Source organism: Lathyrus oleraceus, chromosome 5, assembly GCF_024323335.1.
Source record: "Lathyrus oleraceus cultivar Zhongwan6 chromosome 5, CAAS_Psat_ZW6_1.0, whole genome shotgun sequence".
Classification (NCBI taxonomy): Eukaryota; Viridiplantae; Streptophyta; class Magnoliopsida; order Fabales; family Fabaceae; genus Lathyrus; species Lathyrus oleraceus.
The window spans coordinates 198,767,716-198,784,119 of NC_066583.1; the positions used below are offsets into that span (position 1 = coordinate 198,767,716).

At 38.5% G+C, this 16,404-nt stretch overlaps 1 protein-coding gene across 1 annotated transcript; it reads right to left on the reverse strand.

The window, feature by feature from the left end:
• On the reverse strand, positions 1 to 5,611 carry LOC127082789 (uncharacterized). Its single transcript, XM_051023023.1, has 3 exons — positions 5,472 to 5,611; positions 4,220 to 4,509; positions 1 to 529 (listed from the first exon to the last, which is right to left on the reverse strand). Exons 2-3 carry the CDS (start codon positions 4,331 to 4,333, stop codon positions 104 to 106), a joined length of 540 nt encoding a protein of 179 aa, XP_050878980.1. The 5' UTR covers positions 4,334 to 4,509; positions 5,472 to 5,611; the 3' UTR covers positions 1 to 103.
• Positions 5,612 to 16,404: the final 10,793 nt, after the last annotated feature.

Below are 16,404 nucleotides of genomic sequence, written 5' to 3' on the forward strand. Positions count from 1 at the left end.
GAAAGTCAATGTCAAAGTAGTTTAGAATCTTAGCAATCATAGAGGGATAGTAGAAAGGTATGCCCTTGTTGCATTTTTTGATAGAGAACATATGAGATACAAATTAGTGAGGCCAGTTAATTTTGACCTTGTGCAGCAAAATGTATACCAAATGAATCTCAACATTGTTAATTCTCGAAAATCCGCCATTCTTTGGCAGTAAGATATGAGATACCACCCATAGCAGAATTCTTGGCACCATCTTCAAATGACCAGTGGTAATAGGATCATAATAGTCCTCAACACGAGGAGCCTTAAGTAACTCATTCATATGAACACTCCAATCAAAACTTACATGACTGTAAAGATCAGTTGCCAACAGATCAACCTCGTCATCCACATCAGCATCACCCACAATAATACCAAGCAAAGTTTTCCATAAATCATTGGTAAATTGGTAAACTTTATTACTTATAAAGAAACTGAAGCAAGAACCATGTTCTTCATTTAGTCCTGAGTAGAATACGCGAATAAGACCCTCATTATAATCCTGAGCAAGTTATAGGAAATAGTCAATTTGCTGATGTTCAACAAGCTTAACAACATCAGGTATATCCAGGCAACCAACAATAACCTACTTCGACATAAAATGTTTCACTGCAAGACAGGTTTTATGCTTTAACTAAAGTCCTTGGAATACCTCTTGGAAACCAAAGTAAATGGATTTCAGCACCAGTAATAGAGGCGGTAGCCTTGCTTTTAGCCTTAGCATCACTCTTGGACTTAGAAATCTTTGAAGCCATGGAAAATTTTGAAACGAAAGTGCGCACACCAGGTGTTTGACGAAATGTTTGAATGTAAAATTAATGAGTATGGAATATTTTTGAATATCCACACACTCAAACAAGACACATAATCATGATAACACACAAATATGAGAAGATAATTGAAAAACCCAGTAAGAATTTGGAACTTTTGTAACTTAGGGTGAAAAGAGGGTTTTTGAAAGAACAAAAGGGAAAAATGGGATGAATGAAAGAGATGTGATGAAAATATGAATAAAGATGAAATGGATTGAGAGAGACAACCATGATTTAATGAGATTGGACGACTTTTATGAGATGAGATGGAGCTTGGAGACTTGAGAGCTTTGGGTGCATGAATGTGAAATGAAGAATTTTTTTACCAATGTGAGAATATGAGTTGACCTCTGAGTTAATGTGCCAACCTATTAAGGTTATGTGTTGGCACATACTGAAGCGTTTAATCAAGAATAGAAAAATTAATTCTACAAGTCGACCTATCCATAGATGTGTCGACACATCCTGAAGCATTTTTGACAAATGCAAAAATTTTAATTATGCGTCGACCTATACGACCATGTGTCGATGAATTATGGATAAAACTTGACAAAAATCACATTTATGACTTATTAAATTATTTTTGATGACTCACAATGACTTATGCATGACTAATGAATAAGAGATCATGCATATGCAATGATTTGATGGTTTGAAAGCAATTAACATGCAAACATAAAAGTAAGCATGAAATGGGAAAAGATATAGATCAAGTATGATGACATTTAGTATAAAGCCACTATAAACATATGAAATGAAACACACAATAGTTGCATTGAAATTTTTGGAAGTGAACAAATATTACACATATCATACGCATACTACATCATATACCTTTGAAAAATAAATAGGTAAAAGAAATACTCACTTATGAAATAAGAAAAGGGATTGAAAGGATATTACCTCACCGTACGGAAGATGGAGGATGCACAAGCATTCCACGAGAAACTTTCGAACGAAAGCTCAAATGAACGCAACAAGTGCCACAAACGATATACCTTTGAAATGAATGCTCTTACCACTTTTCTCTTTGTAAAAATATTGGAGAGTGCTATTAATAATGTGCCAAAGAGTCTCATTGACTTGAAGATCATCCTAAGACTTGGAATTTCAATCTTGTTCAATTATGATAATGAAGTTAGCGGAAATATACCTGAATGCATCGCGCGTTCGAACATACAACAGAGTCACCATCAAACCATATTTATTCCCGAAGGAAAGGGAAAACATCGATAAAACCCCGGGGAAAGAGATAACTGAGTGAGGAAGTCGGTTATTCAAGGGGAAGGTATTAACACCCCTCACATCTGTTGTACTCAACGGGAACCGTTTTGATTGTTCTTTGCTCGAATGGGTGTGATATCTGAAGGTTACTCGCGAAAGGATAAGGGAAAAAGAATGGAATAGATAGAGTGCTCAGAGAGGATTAGGGCCCTCATCTCTATGTATCCTTATAGTGCAATAAGGAATTTAGAGCTTCGTAGTTCATAGAACTATTGGTGGGAGGTGAAAAGAAGAGTGATAACAAATATGGTTTAAGCGAAAGAATAATGTGGTTTGACTCCAAAATGGGATGAAATCTGAACCCAAGAGTAAAACTGGCATTAACCAGTGTGTGGGTAGCCTGAAGCAATCGCCATTATATGGTACTACCGAAAACAAAGAGAATTAAGTGTTTGGTTCCATAACAAACATCTCTTGGTTCACAAGAAGACACGAGATGGAGCTCAAATAAAATAGTGCATTTGGCTCAAAGATAACACTATATCACATAAAGTGAATGAAGGTAGAAGACATTGAATGAATGTAGTGGATAATGGTCCATGTAGATGAATGGATTATGCGCTGAGGCGGAAGGAGAAATAATAATAAATATGGATAAATATGCTCACGGAGGATTTAAACCCTCGTGCCTATGTATTCTCATCGTCCAATGAGAAGTTCAGAGCTCTGTAGTTCGTGGAACTACAAAAACAAAGAAAGGATAAATTGGATTGCCCAGAGGCAAAGTAGATTGCTTAACAAAGCAAGAGTGTGGCATTAACCAATGATGATAATCAACCACAAGGTATTTAGGAAAGCATGGTTTGAACAAAGATACTACCAGAGTCTGAGACTCCATGGGGTAGGAAAAGATATTTCCAGGGTTTGCAACCCCACCAGGCAGAATGAAATATAGCCAAAGACTGAACTCCCTATAGTTGAAATAAATGAATTCCACGAGGCAAGAGTGTAAAGATATGCCATAGTCTAAACTATAGAAGGGCAAGAAACATATAGCCAGGGTCTATAACTCAATATGGGCACAGGAATATGATGCCAAAGTCTTAACTATACAGGGCAAAAGGAATTGAATTCCAGAGTCTGAAACTCGATAAGGGCCAAGAGAAATGAATGCCAAAGTCTGAACTGTATAGGCACTAAAAGAGGTAGCCAGAGTTTGTACTCCATGGGCTGGATGCCAGGGTTTGTACCTTATAGGAGAGGAACAAAATATGTCAGAGTTTGTACTCCATGGGATGGATGTCAAGGTCTGTACCTTATAGGCAAAGAATGAAGGATGCAAAAGTTTGAACTTTATAGGCATAATCAAGGGTTGCCAGAGTCTGTAATCCATGAGCAAGATGCTAAGGTATGTATCTTATAGGCAAGGAATAAAGTATGCCAAAGTATGTACTTTATAGGAACAATCAAGGGTTGCCAGAGTCTGTACTCCATGGGCAAAAAGAAGTCGCCAAAGTTTGTACTTTCTGGGCAATGAAAGAATATACCAAAGTTTGTAACTATATAGGCAATGCATGAGGTAATTGATTAGAAAATGGGTGTGTGACCCTAAGGTAATAATCCTAAAAGATGTGTGGACACCAAGGAGAAAAGTTTGGTACTGAATCCAAGAGGAAAGTAATGATGTTTCACTGTTGAAGAAGGATTGATGCTTGCTTGAAGAAGACTTATAAATTATAAGATTCAAATTGCACTAAAGCCTATGAACAAAGGTGAATACCTTGAGTAACTGGGTCATTCTTCCTGTACCCAAAGATATTCTAGACAAGGATAGGAATTCTCCACTCTCATCATTATTTGTTACTTAAGGCTCATGGCATACAACTTAAATCATGATTGACAAGTTATTGATAGGAGATTATGAGTGTTGATCATGACGATGCAATGCTACTTGTTGTAGAAGAAGAGTTGACAATAATTTGATTTGAATTATTCTAAAGTTTATGAATAAAGGTGAATACGATGAGAAATTGAGTCATTCATCCAGTACCCAAAGATATTCAAAATGAGTTAATGGAATTATCTACTCTCATTCATTCTCTATTTCTTAAGGCATGTGCCATACAATCTGAATTATGATTAATAAGTGTAGGTACCTTTGTTGTGCTTGAGAAGTAGTTCACTTTGTCAGCTATGCTTGATTGGTGTTGACTTTGAAGTCTTGATCTTGAATTTGAACCTTGAGATCTTGAGCTCCTGAGATTCAGCATATCCAATATAGCTTGAGCACAATGGACTTGCCCTATCAAGTGATAAAGGGTCTTTTGATCACTTGAATAGGCTTGGGTATTAAAGCACAATGCAAAGGATTTGGTTGACCAAAGTGACCTTTGGTCAACACTAATCAGTGGGATTCAGAGAAGTTAATTGGGCTATGTACAACCACCTAATGAATAAATCAGTTAATGAATCAGATGTTTCTAAGTAAAAACCCAAAGCTAAGGGATCATGCATTAAAAATCAGAATTTCTAAGCCCTAAGGGAAAAATGGTCAATATGCCAAAAATGGAATTAAAATCAAGATTATTCCGAATTAATTAAAACTAATTAGTTAATACATGAATACATGATGAAAAAATTAAGCTAAGTTTATTAACTTAAACCTAAGATTTCTATTGATTATAGTTAACCGATTAATCATAATTTACAAATTAAATCATAATTATCGAACTGACCATAATCATCACATTAATCTAATTAACAAAAAACTCACAATTAACCATAGTTATATTAATAAAAAATAGAAAGTGAAAACCATTAATCCCGATTTTCATTATGAATAATTAATCAAGATTAACTAAATTAATACTAATTAAATAAGATGTTAAAATGGGGGGTGCATGCTCAAAAATGGGGTTCATGCCAGCAAAAACGCGCTTAGGCCTGGGGCTCAAGGCCCAACACTGAGTTGGGATCAAAAAGGGGGTGTAACATATTGAGTGAGGCGTTGTTAGAAAAGAGAATGGGCATGAGGCCCAATTCCATTCACATGAGGCAAAAGAGAAGGACTCAGTTGAACTCAAACACATGCGCCATGTATTCAAATGTTTCCCCTTCGTGTCCACTGCACCAGAATCACCTCTAGCGACGGTGGAGCTCACACCTCCTTCCAATTCACATAACCAAAACCAAATTTCCCTCCTCAATCATAAACACACATCAATTCCATCTAAAATTCACTCAACAATTTAAAAAAGAGAAATCAAAGTGAAGAACCCTAGGAAATCAAATTAAAATTAAATGCAGATGATGCACATATTCGCATTCTGGGATTAGGGTTATTGATCCTCCTGACATCAGTTGCGTAATGGTAAAAATCTTAAGATGAACTGAGAAGGAAAGAGTTACCTCTAAAGCGGAGATTTGCTCCGACGAAGCGTTGAACCGGAGAAGAAGCGTGCACCGTGGAAGAGGTTGCAGAATGATGTAGTTGTGAGGATTACTCTTATTTGTGTGAGATTCTGAGTGATGAAGTGTGAATAAAAACCTCTTTGAATCGTGGAGGATGAAATGCTATATAGAGAGTCCTTGGATTTAACAGAGTTGGATCTATGTTCAATCATGGAAGTGCGAGTTTGTTAAGAATCCCCAATCTATTAGTTGATTTTGTTAGCATTGTTAGTTAGCTGATGCAAAAGTTAGTTATTAGGAGAAAGAGTTAGTTAGCATTGTGAAATGGATTCGAATCGTGAGTTGTCATAACTGGAAAAAAATTGCTATTAGTTATTGTTAGGTTAGTTGGAAAATTATGAGTGTTAATATGTTAGACTAATATAGTGGGAAAATTGAATGTTAATTATCAGTTAGCAATGGAATTTGATGAATGTTAATAGTGGACTTAGTTTTGGTTAAGTTCGTGATGCAAATGTTTATTGGGAATTGGAAATGTTAAGTTGCTTGTTATTATTAGTTTTGATTATTTGGAAAATTGGTTGGTGGTAATAATGAATAGGCTGATGCAATTGCTGATTAGATATGTCTGAACTTGATGCTCTGTTACATGTGTAAATAGGTACACTTCCAGCTCTGTCATGGCTTGCTCATTGGTTAATTGCCTTGGATGGATATTGTGCACGGCTAGGCAAGGCAATATTGATGACACAATGCAAGGTATGGTGGCTGCTGTGAGGTATGCAGGTTTTTCATGGTTGTGAAGGTAGCTTGGAAAATGCAGGTTGTAAGTTAATGCAAGGTTTTGCTGTAACAGGGCAAGGTAATAGTTAAAACTGGTTGAACCATGTTGTTGGGAGCAAGTTGAGGAGTGAACCATATGGTTGCATTCATACTGCAGGTTAAGGTATGATGCAAACTTTCCTGATACAATTCACTTTTTATTGAACTCATGGCTGCATATGTTTGTTAGTACTTGGGTTGCAAGTGGCTTTTGTGCCTCGATTCCATGTTGCTAACAGCTGGCACAACCTATGTTGAAGTGAATGCATTGCTTGCTCAATGTTTGACCTTGCATGATTGCCTTATGCTTGGATGGAAGCATGGCACCAAAGTAGGTTTGTTTTTCATTATGTTTTGGTATCTGATTCATATTGATGAGTTTGTCATGTACGATTATATTGTTGCTGACTTATTTGAAGGGACTTTGCATGGCATGTTCATTGCATTATACTTGTTGAGAAAATGTATGCTTGTTAGGGCAAATGTTGATGATGTCTAATGTGTATGCTTAGAATCATGAATGTGATGCACATTTGTTGATTGATTGGATGCAAGGTTGGCTTGTGAAATTAAACATGGTTGCAAGGCATGGTGAAGTTTAAGGCAAGGCATGACCAAATGGATGTAAAATGAGATTTCTTGCCTAGGAAGAAAGATAATGATGGAAACTCAAGAAAAAATCCAAGGATGGTGATGTAATTATTATTAGGGTTTTAGGGATGGAAAATGTGATAGTTGACCAAAAGTCAACTCTTGTAAAAAAATGCAATTTTGATATTCTCTTTTGTAATGAACATTACACATGCTAATGAATGAATGTAATGAATTTATTTGAATGAAATGATCCAAGATTGAATGTAAATAAAACTTGATTTAAAAATGAATTTTGCTTAAAAACCAAGTTTGATCCATGACTAGAAGAAGTAAATGAATCAATACTTTTAAAACAAATGAATCGTAAGGATCATGAATGCATGAGTTAAATGGATAGCATAAGTGATGAATCTGAGATTAATGGACCTACTATGCATTATGAATCATCCCAGAATAATGAAAACAATGGACCAAAAGATCAATAACCAATGCAATCATGAACCACGGATCAATGGGTCGAGACCTATGAATTTAGAAGCACCAAGAGACCTAAGTTAATGACATAGGAATGGCAAAGTAGAGTCTATATGCATGGTTACCTGAACAAGGCCTTGGATCAAATGAATTCCCAAACATGTAGACATGCAGGTCAAATGAATGACTTCCATGTTCAAAGCAAGTTTGATGGTTGATGATGCATGACAATAGGGTTAATAACCTATTCCCAATGAGATATGGTTTTAGTCAATCATATGGTCAAAAGCCAACTTAAAATGGCACACAAGATCAAGCATACTTGATTAGGGTTTCATGATGCACTGTCCCTAATCAAGGTCTTCAAACCACGCATGGAACTCTACAAAGACACCCCAACACAAGGACCCAAAAATCTGGTTTTAGATGCACGGGTGAAAGCTGATGAGGTCAATGAATAATAAACTCAAGAGTTAGGTTTTTGAATATATAAATGAATGTCATGATTGTAATCTTCTTGAACCAAGGTCCAAAAGGGCATGAAATTAGGGTTTCCCCCCATATGATGAGCCAAACTCCAATGCTCAAACAAAACCCTAGTTTTTATTATTCACAAGCTTTGAATCTATGATGCTTATTAGGAAGTGCTAACATGAGTGAATGATACATATGAATGAGACATGAATGAGTACAGATGAATCTCAATTCATATGTTAGATGAAAAGTGAAAAGGGGGAGAGGGGAAAATTTTGGGGTATGACAGATAATCATCTTACTCCTCCTCGCGTTTTATCATCTTAGGTTGATCAATCCCTAATTTGATGAACTTGAGTATGTCTTGTCAAAGACAACCTACATCATTAAGAATAATACCTTTTATGATACTTCTCAGATATAAAACGTTAGTAATAATCAATACACTTTTACCAATTAAAATAACACTAAACATTAACCTCTTTAGTAACACATTCTATCTTCCTTGTCACCAAGTCAAGAAATAGAGAAGTGTTACAAGTATTATGACTTGAGCTTCCAGGAACGAGATATCATACTCTTTTCATAGTGCCAAGACATTTATCCTGCAAGATCAACGACTAGTGCTAGGTACCCAATCTTCATTGGGTCCTTGATGATTAGTTAAACCCTTGTTGCATTTAGGCAACCATTGATGAGTGCCTTTGGGGACCAAGAGTCTCCTAAAGTTACACTTTGCAATGGTATGAATCTTCATGCAACAATAATGACAATAAACATTATGAGAAGATGCTCTTTTGCTAATCAAACTATTTTCAACATAATTATACCTTCTATAAGGATTATGAGAAGGCATGTCATATTTTGAAGTGTCAATAGCAAAAGTGACTTTGGTTTGCAAAGCCTTGTTCAACTTGGCTTTAAGATCTCTTGACTCTTTTTGCCAAATATGACGAGTCTCACACCTAAACCATGAGGTTTTATTATCATCACAATTATCTTTTAAAATATCTTCATAGATTTCCTTCGAGCTTCCATGTTCTTTTCATTTTCCAACATTATAGCTTACAAATGAGAGAAGTTTATTTTGTTTGATGCAAGCTTTTTGAAAGCTTTTATGGCTTGTCTTTGTAGATTTTTAAAAGATTCTTGCAATTGAGAATAAGATAAGTCATTAGTAGATTTAGGATTAGAGTGAATTACATTCTTTTTGTTTCCTTTGTTGTCCATGTAGCACATCTTTTACGATTCGTCGCTTGAGCTAGAACTTTCTCCACTTGAAGAGCCACTTTTGCTTTCTAAAGCAACATAAGCCTTTCTAGGCTTATTGGATCGTTTGTTATGAGCTCTTTCATTTTCTTTCAAGATTTGAAGACACTCTGGCCTAATGCGGCCTTATTTTCCACAATGGTAGCATATACTTTTTACCCTTTTCTTCTTTTCATATTCCTTTGAGGAATTTAACAACCCTTTGGATTTGTCATGATCCTTCTTTTCGTAGTAATTATTTTCTTGTTCCTGTAACACCTCAAAATTTGCCCTCCTCTCTTGGGACTAGCTTAACATATTGCATTGCATTTTTTTTAGGTCATTAGGCATTGCATATTGCATATCATGTGGTTACATTGTGCAAGTCATCCTCACAAGTCTTGGTCAGAAGATAAGGGACTAATGTGCAAGCTAGGGTTTCATTGATTGAATGGACTGGATCATTAACCATCTGAAGGTTGGTGTGTCAAATTAGGGTTTCATGGTTCTTAAGGAGATTGAGCTTCATCTTGGTTGCAATGATACATAATCATCATCATGGTCTTGATATCATCTAAGGGGTTCAAGAGATTGATCATACACCTTGAGATTAGGGTTTTGACCACTGGTCAACCCTAATCATCTGCATTGGGCCAATCAGGGCATGGCAAGGAGATGGGGTCTACGATGGATATGGGGATCATTTCATGATTGTATTGAGCTTATGGAGGCTAGGGTTTCATCCTTGAGCCATTTCATCAGAGGATTGGGGCTCAGATTGATCAGTGCATTGCCAAATTCATCTATCAGTTGAAAAAGTCAACTGTGGTCAACTGTGCTTGATTTTATGGATTTGGAGGTGGGAGAGAGTTGGATACACTTCATTCATGTTGAAATAAGTTTCATTTGACATGTCAAAGCTCAAGAATGAAGAAAATAAAGTCAGGACAAAAATTTCCAAAAATAGAAAGTGACTTGTAATGGAAGTTTCCAAAAATGGAAAGTTTTTCACCACAAAATTACGTGTCCAAAAAAGCTTCAAATGAAATTTTGTCCAACATGAAAGTTGAAGAACTTGATCTCACCATTCCAAAAAGTCCAAGAACTTGAAATTCCCATGTGTGGTTGGCAAGTTATGGTCCATTCATTTTCCAAAAATGCCTAAAATCAAAGTGGCATAACTTTCACATGGAATGTCCAATTTGGGTGATCTTTTTGTGAGCAAACCCCATTTCACATGTACTTTCATGGTGTATGGTCCAAATTCATCAAAAATACTCATAGCAAAAAGTCAAATTTCAAGTGGACTTTTTAGCATTTTTGGTGTGAACATGTGATTTTGAGTTTTACAAGGCCAATGGACATGAAACCAATTCCCACACTCTCCAAATGCAAAATGTGACTTGTTCCAACTGTCATGAGCTGTCACATTGCAATATTTGGCAAGGTCATTTTTGACATAGCACCTAAAAATGCAATTACACTAATCTTCCAAATTTTGGATAATTGAGATTAAGAGATGGATTAGTGTGAGGTATAAATGGTTAACTGTAACAGAAAATGCTAATTACATTTCATATTCCAAGAATCATAACAAACTTTCCCTCCAAAATTGCCAAATTCTCTCAAAAGCTTCATCACCATTTTTCAAAATTTCTTCACCAAATCTACATCAATTTGCATGATTCTTCTCGATTCATCTTCCACAAGCCTTGTTATGCATCTGTTTTGACAAATTCGTGGCAATAGCATCAAGATCATGGACTGTTGCAAGCTTGCACAACAATGGCATTTGGCTAGTTCTTCCAATTGAAGCATCCTTGAGCTAAGGCACGCGTTCTATTCATTTTTCTATACGTCAATCTCCATCTGTTTTGGTAAATTACACCTTGAAGCATCAAGATCAAGCACTGCCATTAACACAAGGTGATTTTTCGAATTTCGCCTTTGCTCAAATCATGATATGCGTTTTAAAGATCATTCAATGTAGATGAACATGATATGCATAGTTTTTGATTTGGTTGAGTGAGGTGAGAGAAGTCTGATTTTGAATGTTTGATATCCAATCTTATTTTGCTCGATCCCGACGCTGTGCTTAGAGTTAGGTTTAATGGAATACATATTCGTAATGTGCATGATGAGACGGTCACGATGATGTATGACTTGTTGCATTTGGTTGAGATTTGTGTATTTTCAATTTTTCTGGAATGGCGCTTAAGGAAGACGATGAAAGCGCGTTCAAATGTGTTGTTTGATCCATATTTTGCCTCGCTGTGTTTGAATTTCTGTTTACCGCTTCCCAGAACCAATCAAAACGCGCCACTGCATCTATTTGAAACGGCGCCGTTTTGCGCTTGTGCTTTAATATTACAATAATGCCATTATCAGATATTAATTAATATTATTTCATTTTTCTTTCTTATTTCTTTTTCATTTTGATGCATGATCTTAGAAAATTCATAGAGACTTCATTTTTCATCCAAATTGAGTGAGACTTTTTGCATTGTTCTCCTGATGATGTGTAGAATTTAATCATGATTTTTGTGGATTTTTTGCACGTGTAGAAAATTAATTGGCTTAGGGATTGATTGTATGTGTCACATTTGTGTATACCATGCCATATCCTTCATGAAATGATGAGGTTTTCAAATAAATGGATGAAATTTTTTGTGCTTGTTCTGGACATGTTGATGGTGATTTTCATGTAGAGTTTGTGATTTTTGGATACTTGGTTGTTGAGATATGATTTTTTGATTAAAGGTGTGACAATTTGTGTCACACCAAGCTAGGTCAACTTCATGATTTTATTTAAAAAGCTTAGAGATGTTGAATTGAGCTGAAATTTTGTGTGGATGATCATTGATATGTCAAGCAGGTAAAGACCTCTATGAGGCAATTGGCGGAACCCAAGGGATATGCAATCTATCCCCCGCTATTCTGTTGAGTCGTCCCTCTGCTCACACCACTGTGTTGACGCATTGGGACACAAACCCAAGATCTTGTACTTTGTACAGTTGTGTCAGAGTCTTGAGTGTAGAAGGGTTCCCTCCATTCTGGACCCACGCTCCTTTGTCTGAAGCTCTCCCTGGCCAGGGATAAGAGCTGTGAAGTCTAATCTTCACTCACCTTTCATCAGCTTCACCTTAGCCTCTCAATGGCAAGGTTAAGAGCTAACTCTACCCTTGTACAGATGACTTGCCTTGGCAGTCGAACCCTTTGTTTGAGCCCACTTCTGACTGGATATAGTGTGTGCTTTGTGAATATTTGCTTGAAATGTTTGTTTTATTTTGATTGATGCTTGCATGTGTGTTTTGCTCTTCCTGGATAGGATTAGCCTGCTGTTGTGCAAGTAGGTAGAAACCATAACATAGGGCAATGATGCATGATAACACTAGGCTCGAGTACAACTCCCTGGTAGTGTGTCTCCCTTGGTTTCTAGCTAGAATTTCTTTCCCTTTCAGGGGAACTACGTCGCCCTGATCCTCATATCAGATGAGGTACGTAGGCAGAAGACCGTGCGAGGTATCTCCGGGCACTTTTCTTTCTTTTTGTGTGTGTGCTTGACGGTTATAGGCTCGAGTTCCCGACTCCCTATTAACTCGTTTGGTTGTTGTGTGCTTGGAAGCTGATGTAAGTCCATCGAGTGGCCTTCGGGTTCCAGTGTGCGTGTGTTTGGTTCGGATGCCGATGTAAGTCCAGTGATTGGCTTTCGGGCTCCACGTTTGCCTTCTTGTGTGTGTTTTGGTTCGGATGCTGATGTAAGTCCAGTGATTGGCATTCAGGCTCCTAGTTTGCCTGTGTTTGTGTTTGCTTGTTTGGCGTGCGTGAGCCGAACTACGGCAGCTCTGATTCTCGTTCCAGACGAGATACGTAGGCATAGGATGCGACGTCCTATCGAGCTCTCTTCCTCTTAACCCCATCTGTGTTGTCTTCGGTGCGTGTGTGTGTGTGGTTTTTTAGCAACCTTTTCTTTTCTTAGAGCGTGGATCCCGTCGAGTACGACGGACGTGAGGGGTGCTAATACCTTCCCCTTGCGTAACCGACTCCCGTACCCTTTCTCTTTGGTCGCGAGACCTTGCTTTTTTCCAGGTTTACTCTGAGCGTTTCCTTTCCCTCTTTGGGATAAATAACGCACGGTGGCGGCTCTGTGTGGTTTTTGTTTTAGCCCGCCGGTTGTTTTTCGCGGATGCGACAGCTGGCGACTCTGCTGGGGATTCCACAAGATGTTGACCTGTGCTGGTCCATCTTCCCTAAGCGAGTCTCTCCTAGCGTTCTAGGATAGTTTAGGTTGCTTGTGTTCTATTTATTGCATTTATTATTCTGACTGTGTATATATTTGCATAAATATTTGCATGTATCATACTATCATGTTGTTGTCGTCCTCTGTGCAGGTGGTTCCGTTGTTTGGGGTGGGTGTTCTGAGTGGGGCTAAAACCCAGGCCCGAGTATACACCTAGGATTAGTGTGGTCTCATGTTGCCTCCTTCATGTTAGGTCAACATGTGCCTGGCAACGTGATGTACCACAAGCCGGACGAGGTTCATTTGATAGTGATTTCCTCTGTGGGGTACTCCACTTTGGTTGAGTTACTTCATTTGAGCTGTTGACTCTGGTGACCGATCATTTCCCGGATCTTTGGTTTAGACGATCTTAAGAGAGCTACAATGGCACACCCGAAAGGGCAAACCCATTGAGTATCTCTGCCCGATTGTCGAGACTATTATCCGCCTTAGGATGACCTGATTAGAATTTACCTGTGAGGGGAGGGTGGTTCTTTCAGATGCATGTTCTGTTGGTGACTCAGATGGTGACTAATGGTTCCGTGGAGCAGAGTCCTATTTTTAAGTCGGATTTATGGCCATTTATTTCTGAGACGCCGGAGTGCTGTCCGAGTTATTTATCAGTGGGGATCCGTTTATTTCAGGATTCCCCGGGCCGATTCAGAGATGGTTATGGGTATCTGCTCAGAGATTGTCTGATGATGATGGTGATGTATCTTCCGTTTATTTCGGAACCCTTGAGTCGGATTTATGGTTAATCAGACTTCAGATGGTTGTGATCGGTTCAGAAATCAGGGTTGTAACTCAGAGCAACAGAGGATCAGATGACTTGGAGGATGGCAATGCATTGCATTCATACATCTGCATCATTCTCATTTTGCATTCATCTGCATCGAACCTATGTCTAGCCATATGGGGAGTATTATTGATTGAGAATCTGGTTGAGAGACATCTTGAATTTCAGAATGTGGATGTCAAAATATTATCTGTCTCGATGATGCCAGAATCAAAGGGCAGAGTCTTCCTCATATGGATAGATGGTGCATGCGTGAGTCATACTAACCCATTTGCTGTTTTGTAGGTGTCAACCGGTGCGCATAGCTTGTTTGCTCAGATATCCTGATAGGGGCAACAAATCCAAACTGATGAATTCTCCCAACGCCGACATCCTCGAACTAAAAGAGATGGTGAGGGATTTGTTCAGTGTTGTGCAAGGGCTTGCCTTGGGACAGAAAGCAATCGCCGAGAAGGTGGAGAAGATTGAAAAATGGCTGAGAATGGGTGAAACCCAGGGAAAGCTCCGTCATTCGTAGTGAAGAAATCCCTTGACAATGGTCAGCCCAAGAAGAAGGTTGAATCAGGTGGTGCGCAGACTAAAAGAGAATGCGGTAAGGATCGTTACCACCCTTATGCTGCCACCGTAACCATTCCTGTTGGTGATTCACCTGCACCACAGCGGCAACAGTCACCTCAACAGAGGACACAAAGTGTTGGGGGCCAAGTGAGAAGAAGGACGACAGATCGTCATTTCAATAAGCCGCCTGTGACTTACGCCTCTCTGTTTAAAAAGTTGAAGGATCTTGGGTTGGTGCAGCCAAGGATATTGGTTCCAGGGAAACCAGATCAGAGGGTTACCGGTTATGATGAGAATGTCAGGTGTGAGTTCCATGCTGGGGCACCCGGACATCATGTTGAGGATTGCAAAGCTTTTAAGCATGTGGTCCAGGACTTGGTGGATTCTAAGGCAATCAATTTTGCACCATCACCGAATGTTAATGCTAATCCCATGTCGACACATGGTCAGGCGATGGTGAGCATAATTGCTGAAGATTCGGATCACGCCTATACAGTGGGTGAAGAGACTGACAGTGACTGCGAGTTTGATAGTTGGATAAAACCGTGCGTACCAGGGATGGGAATCTAGAACTGGAAGGCCTAAAAAGATCAGCATCGTCACTCATTCGGAAGAGTAATGATTTCTGTTTTGATTTTATCTGCATGAAAGCCATACGTGTTGCCCGACACGTAATGGTTCATTGTAAGGGTCACCTCATGTTTCATTTTGCAACATTTCTGCATCATTAATAAAAGGATGTTTTTCAATTAAAAGCGGTGTTCCCTGTTTTTCATTTATTTTTGCAGTTTAAAAATAAAAACAAAATAAAAATGGCAATGTTTTCATTTTTCTTTTTAATTTGTCTCACACCGGTTCTAAGCAATGCATGAATCAACATTCATGCAGATGCGATTCTTCTCCGGATCTCATTGATAACAATCCTGTTACACCCTCGTATGACTTTGACAATCCAATCTATCTTGCTGAAGAAGAAGACGAAGAAGATTGTGAACTGCCAGGGGAATTAGCCAGGTTGTTGAAACAAGAGGAGAATGTGATTCAGCCGCACGAAGAGCAGATTGAGGTGGTGAATTTGGGTACCGACGAGGTCAAGAAAGAAGTGAAAATCGGGGCTGCTTTGGAGGAAAGTGTCAAGAGCAGATTGGTAGTATTGTTGAAAGAGTATGTCGACATCTTTGCCTGGTCTTATCAAGATATGCCAGGGTTAGATACCGATATTGTTGTGCACAAGCTACCGTTGAGAACAGATTGTCCTCCAGTGAAGCAGAGGTTACGCAGGACTCGACCTGACATGGCGATGAAAATCAAAGAGGAAGTGCAGAAGCAGTGGGATGTTGGTTTCCTTGCTGTCACTAATTATCCGCCATGGGTTGCAAACATTGTGCCAGTCCCGAAGAAGGATGGGAAAGTGAGAATGTGTGTGGACTATCGAGATTTGAACAGAGCTAGTCCGAAGGATGATTTTCCACTACCTCACATTGATGTGTTGGTAGATAATACAGCTCAATTCTCGGTGTTTTCCTTCATGGATGGCTTTTCTGGCTATAATCAAATCAAAATGTCGCCAGATGATATGGAGAAAACAACGTTCATTACACCGTGGGGTACCTTTTGTTACAAGGTGATGCCATTCGGTCTCAAGAACGCCGGTGCTACTTATCAGAGGGCCATGGTGACTTTGT

Excerpts from the sequence above, each read along its gene's own strand:
- LOC127082789 (XM_051023023.1), bottom strand. The coding sequence starts at position 4,333 with ATGCTGAATCTCAGGAGCTCAAGATCTCAAGGTTCAAATTCAAGATCA. Across the intron at positions 530-4,219 it reads ACTTCTCAAGCACAACAAAG|GATTATAATGAGGGTCTTAT; the intron begins GTACCTACACTT and ends TAACTTGCTCAG.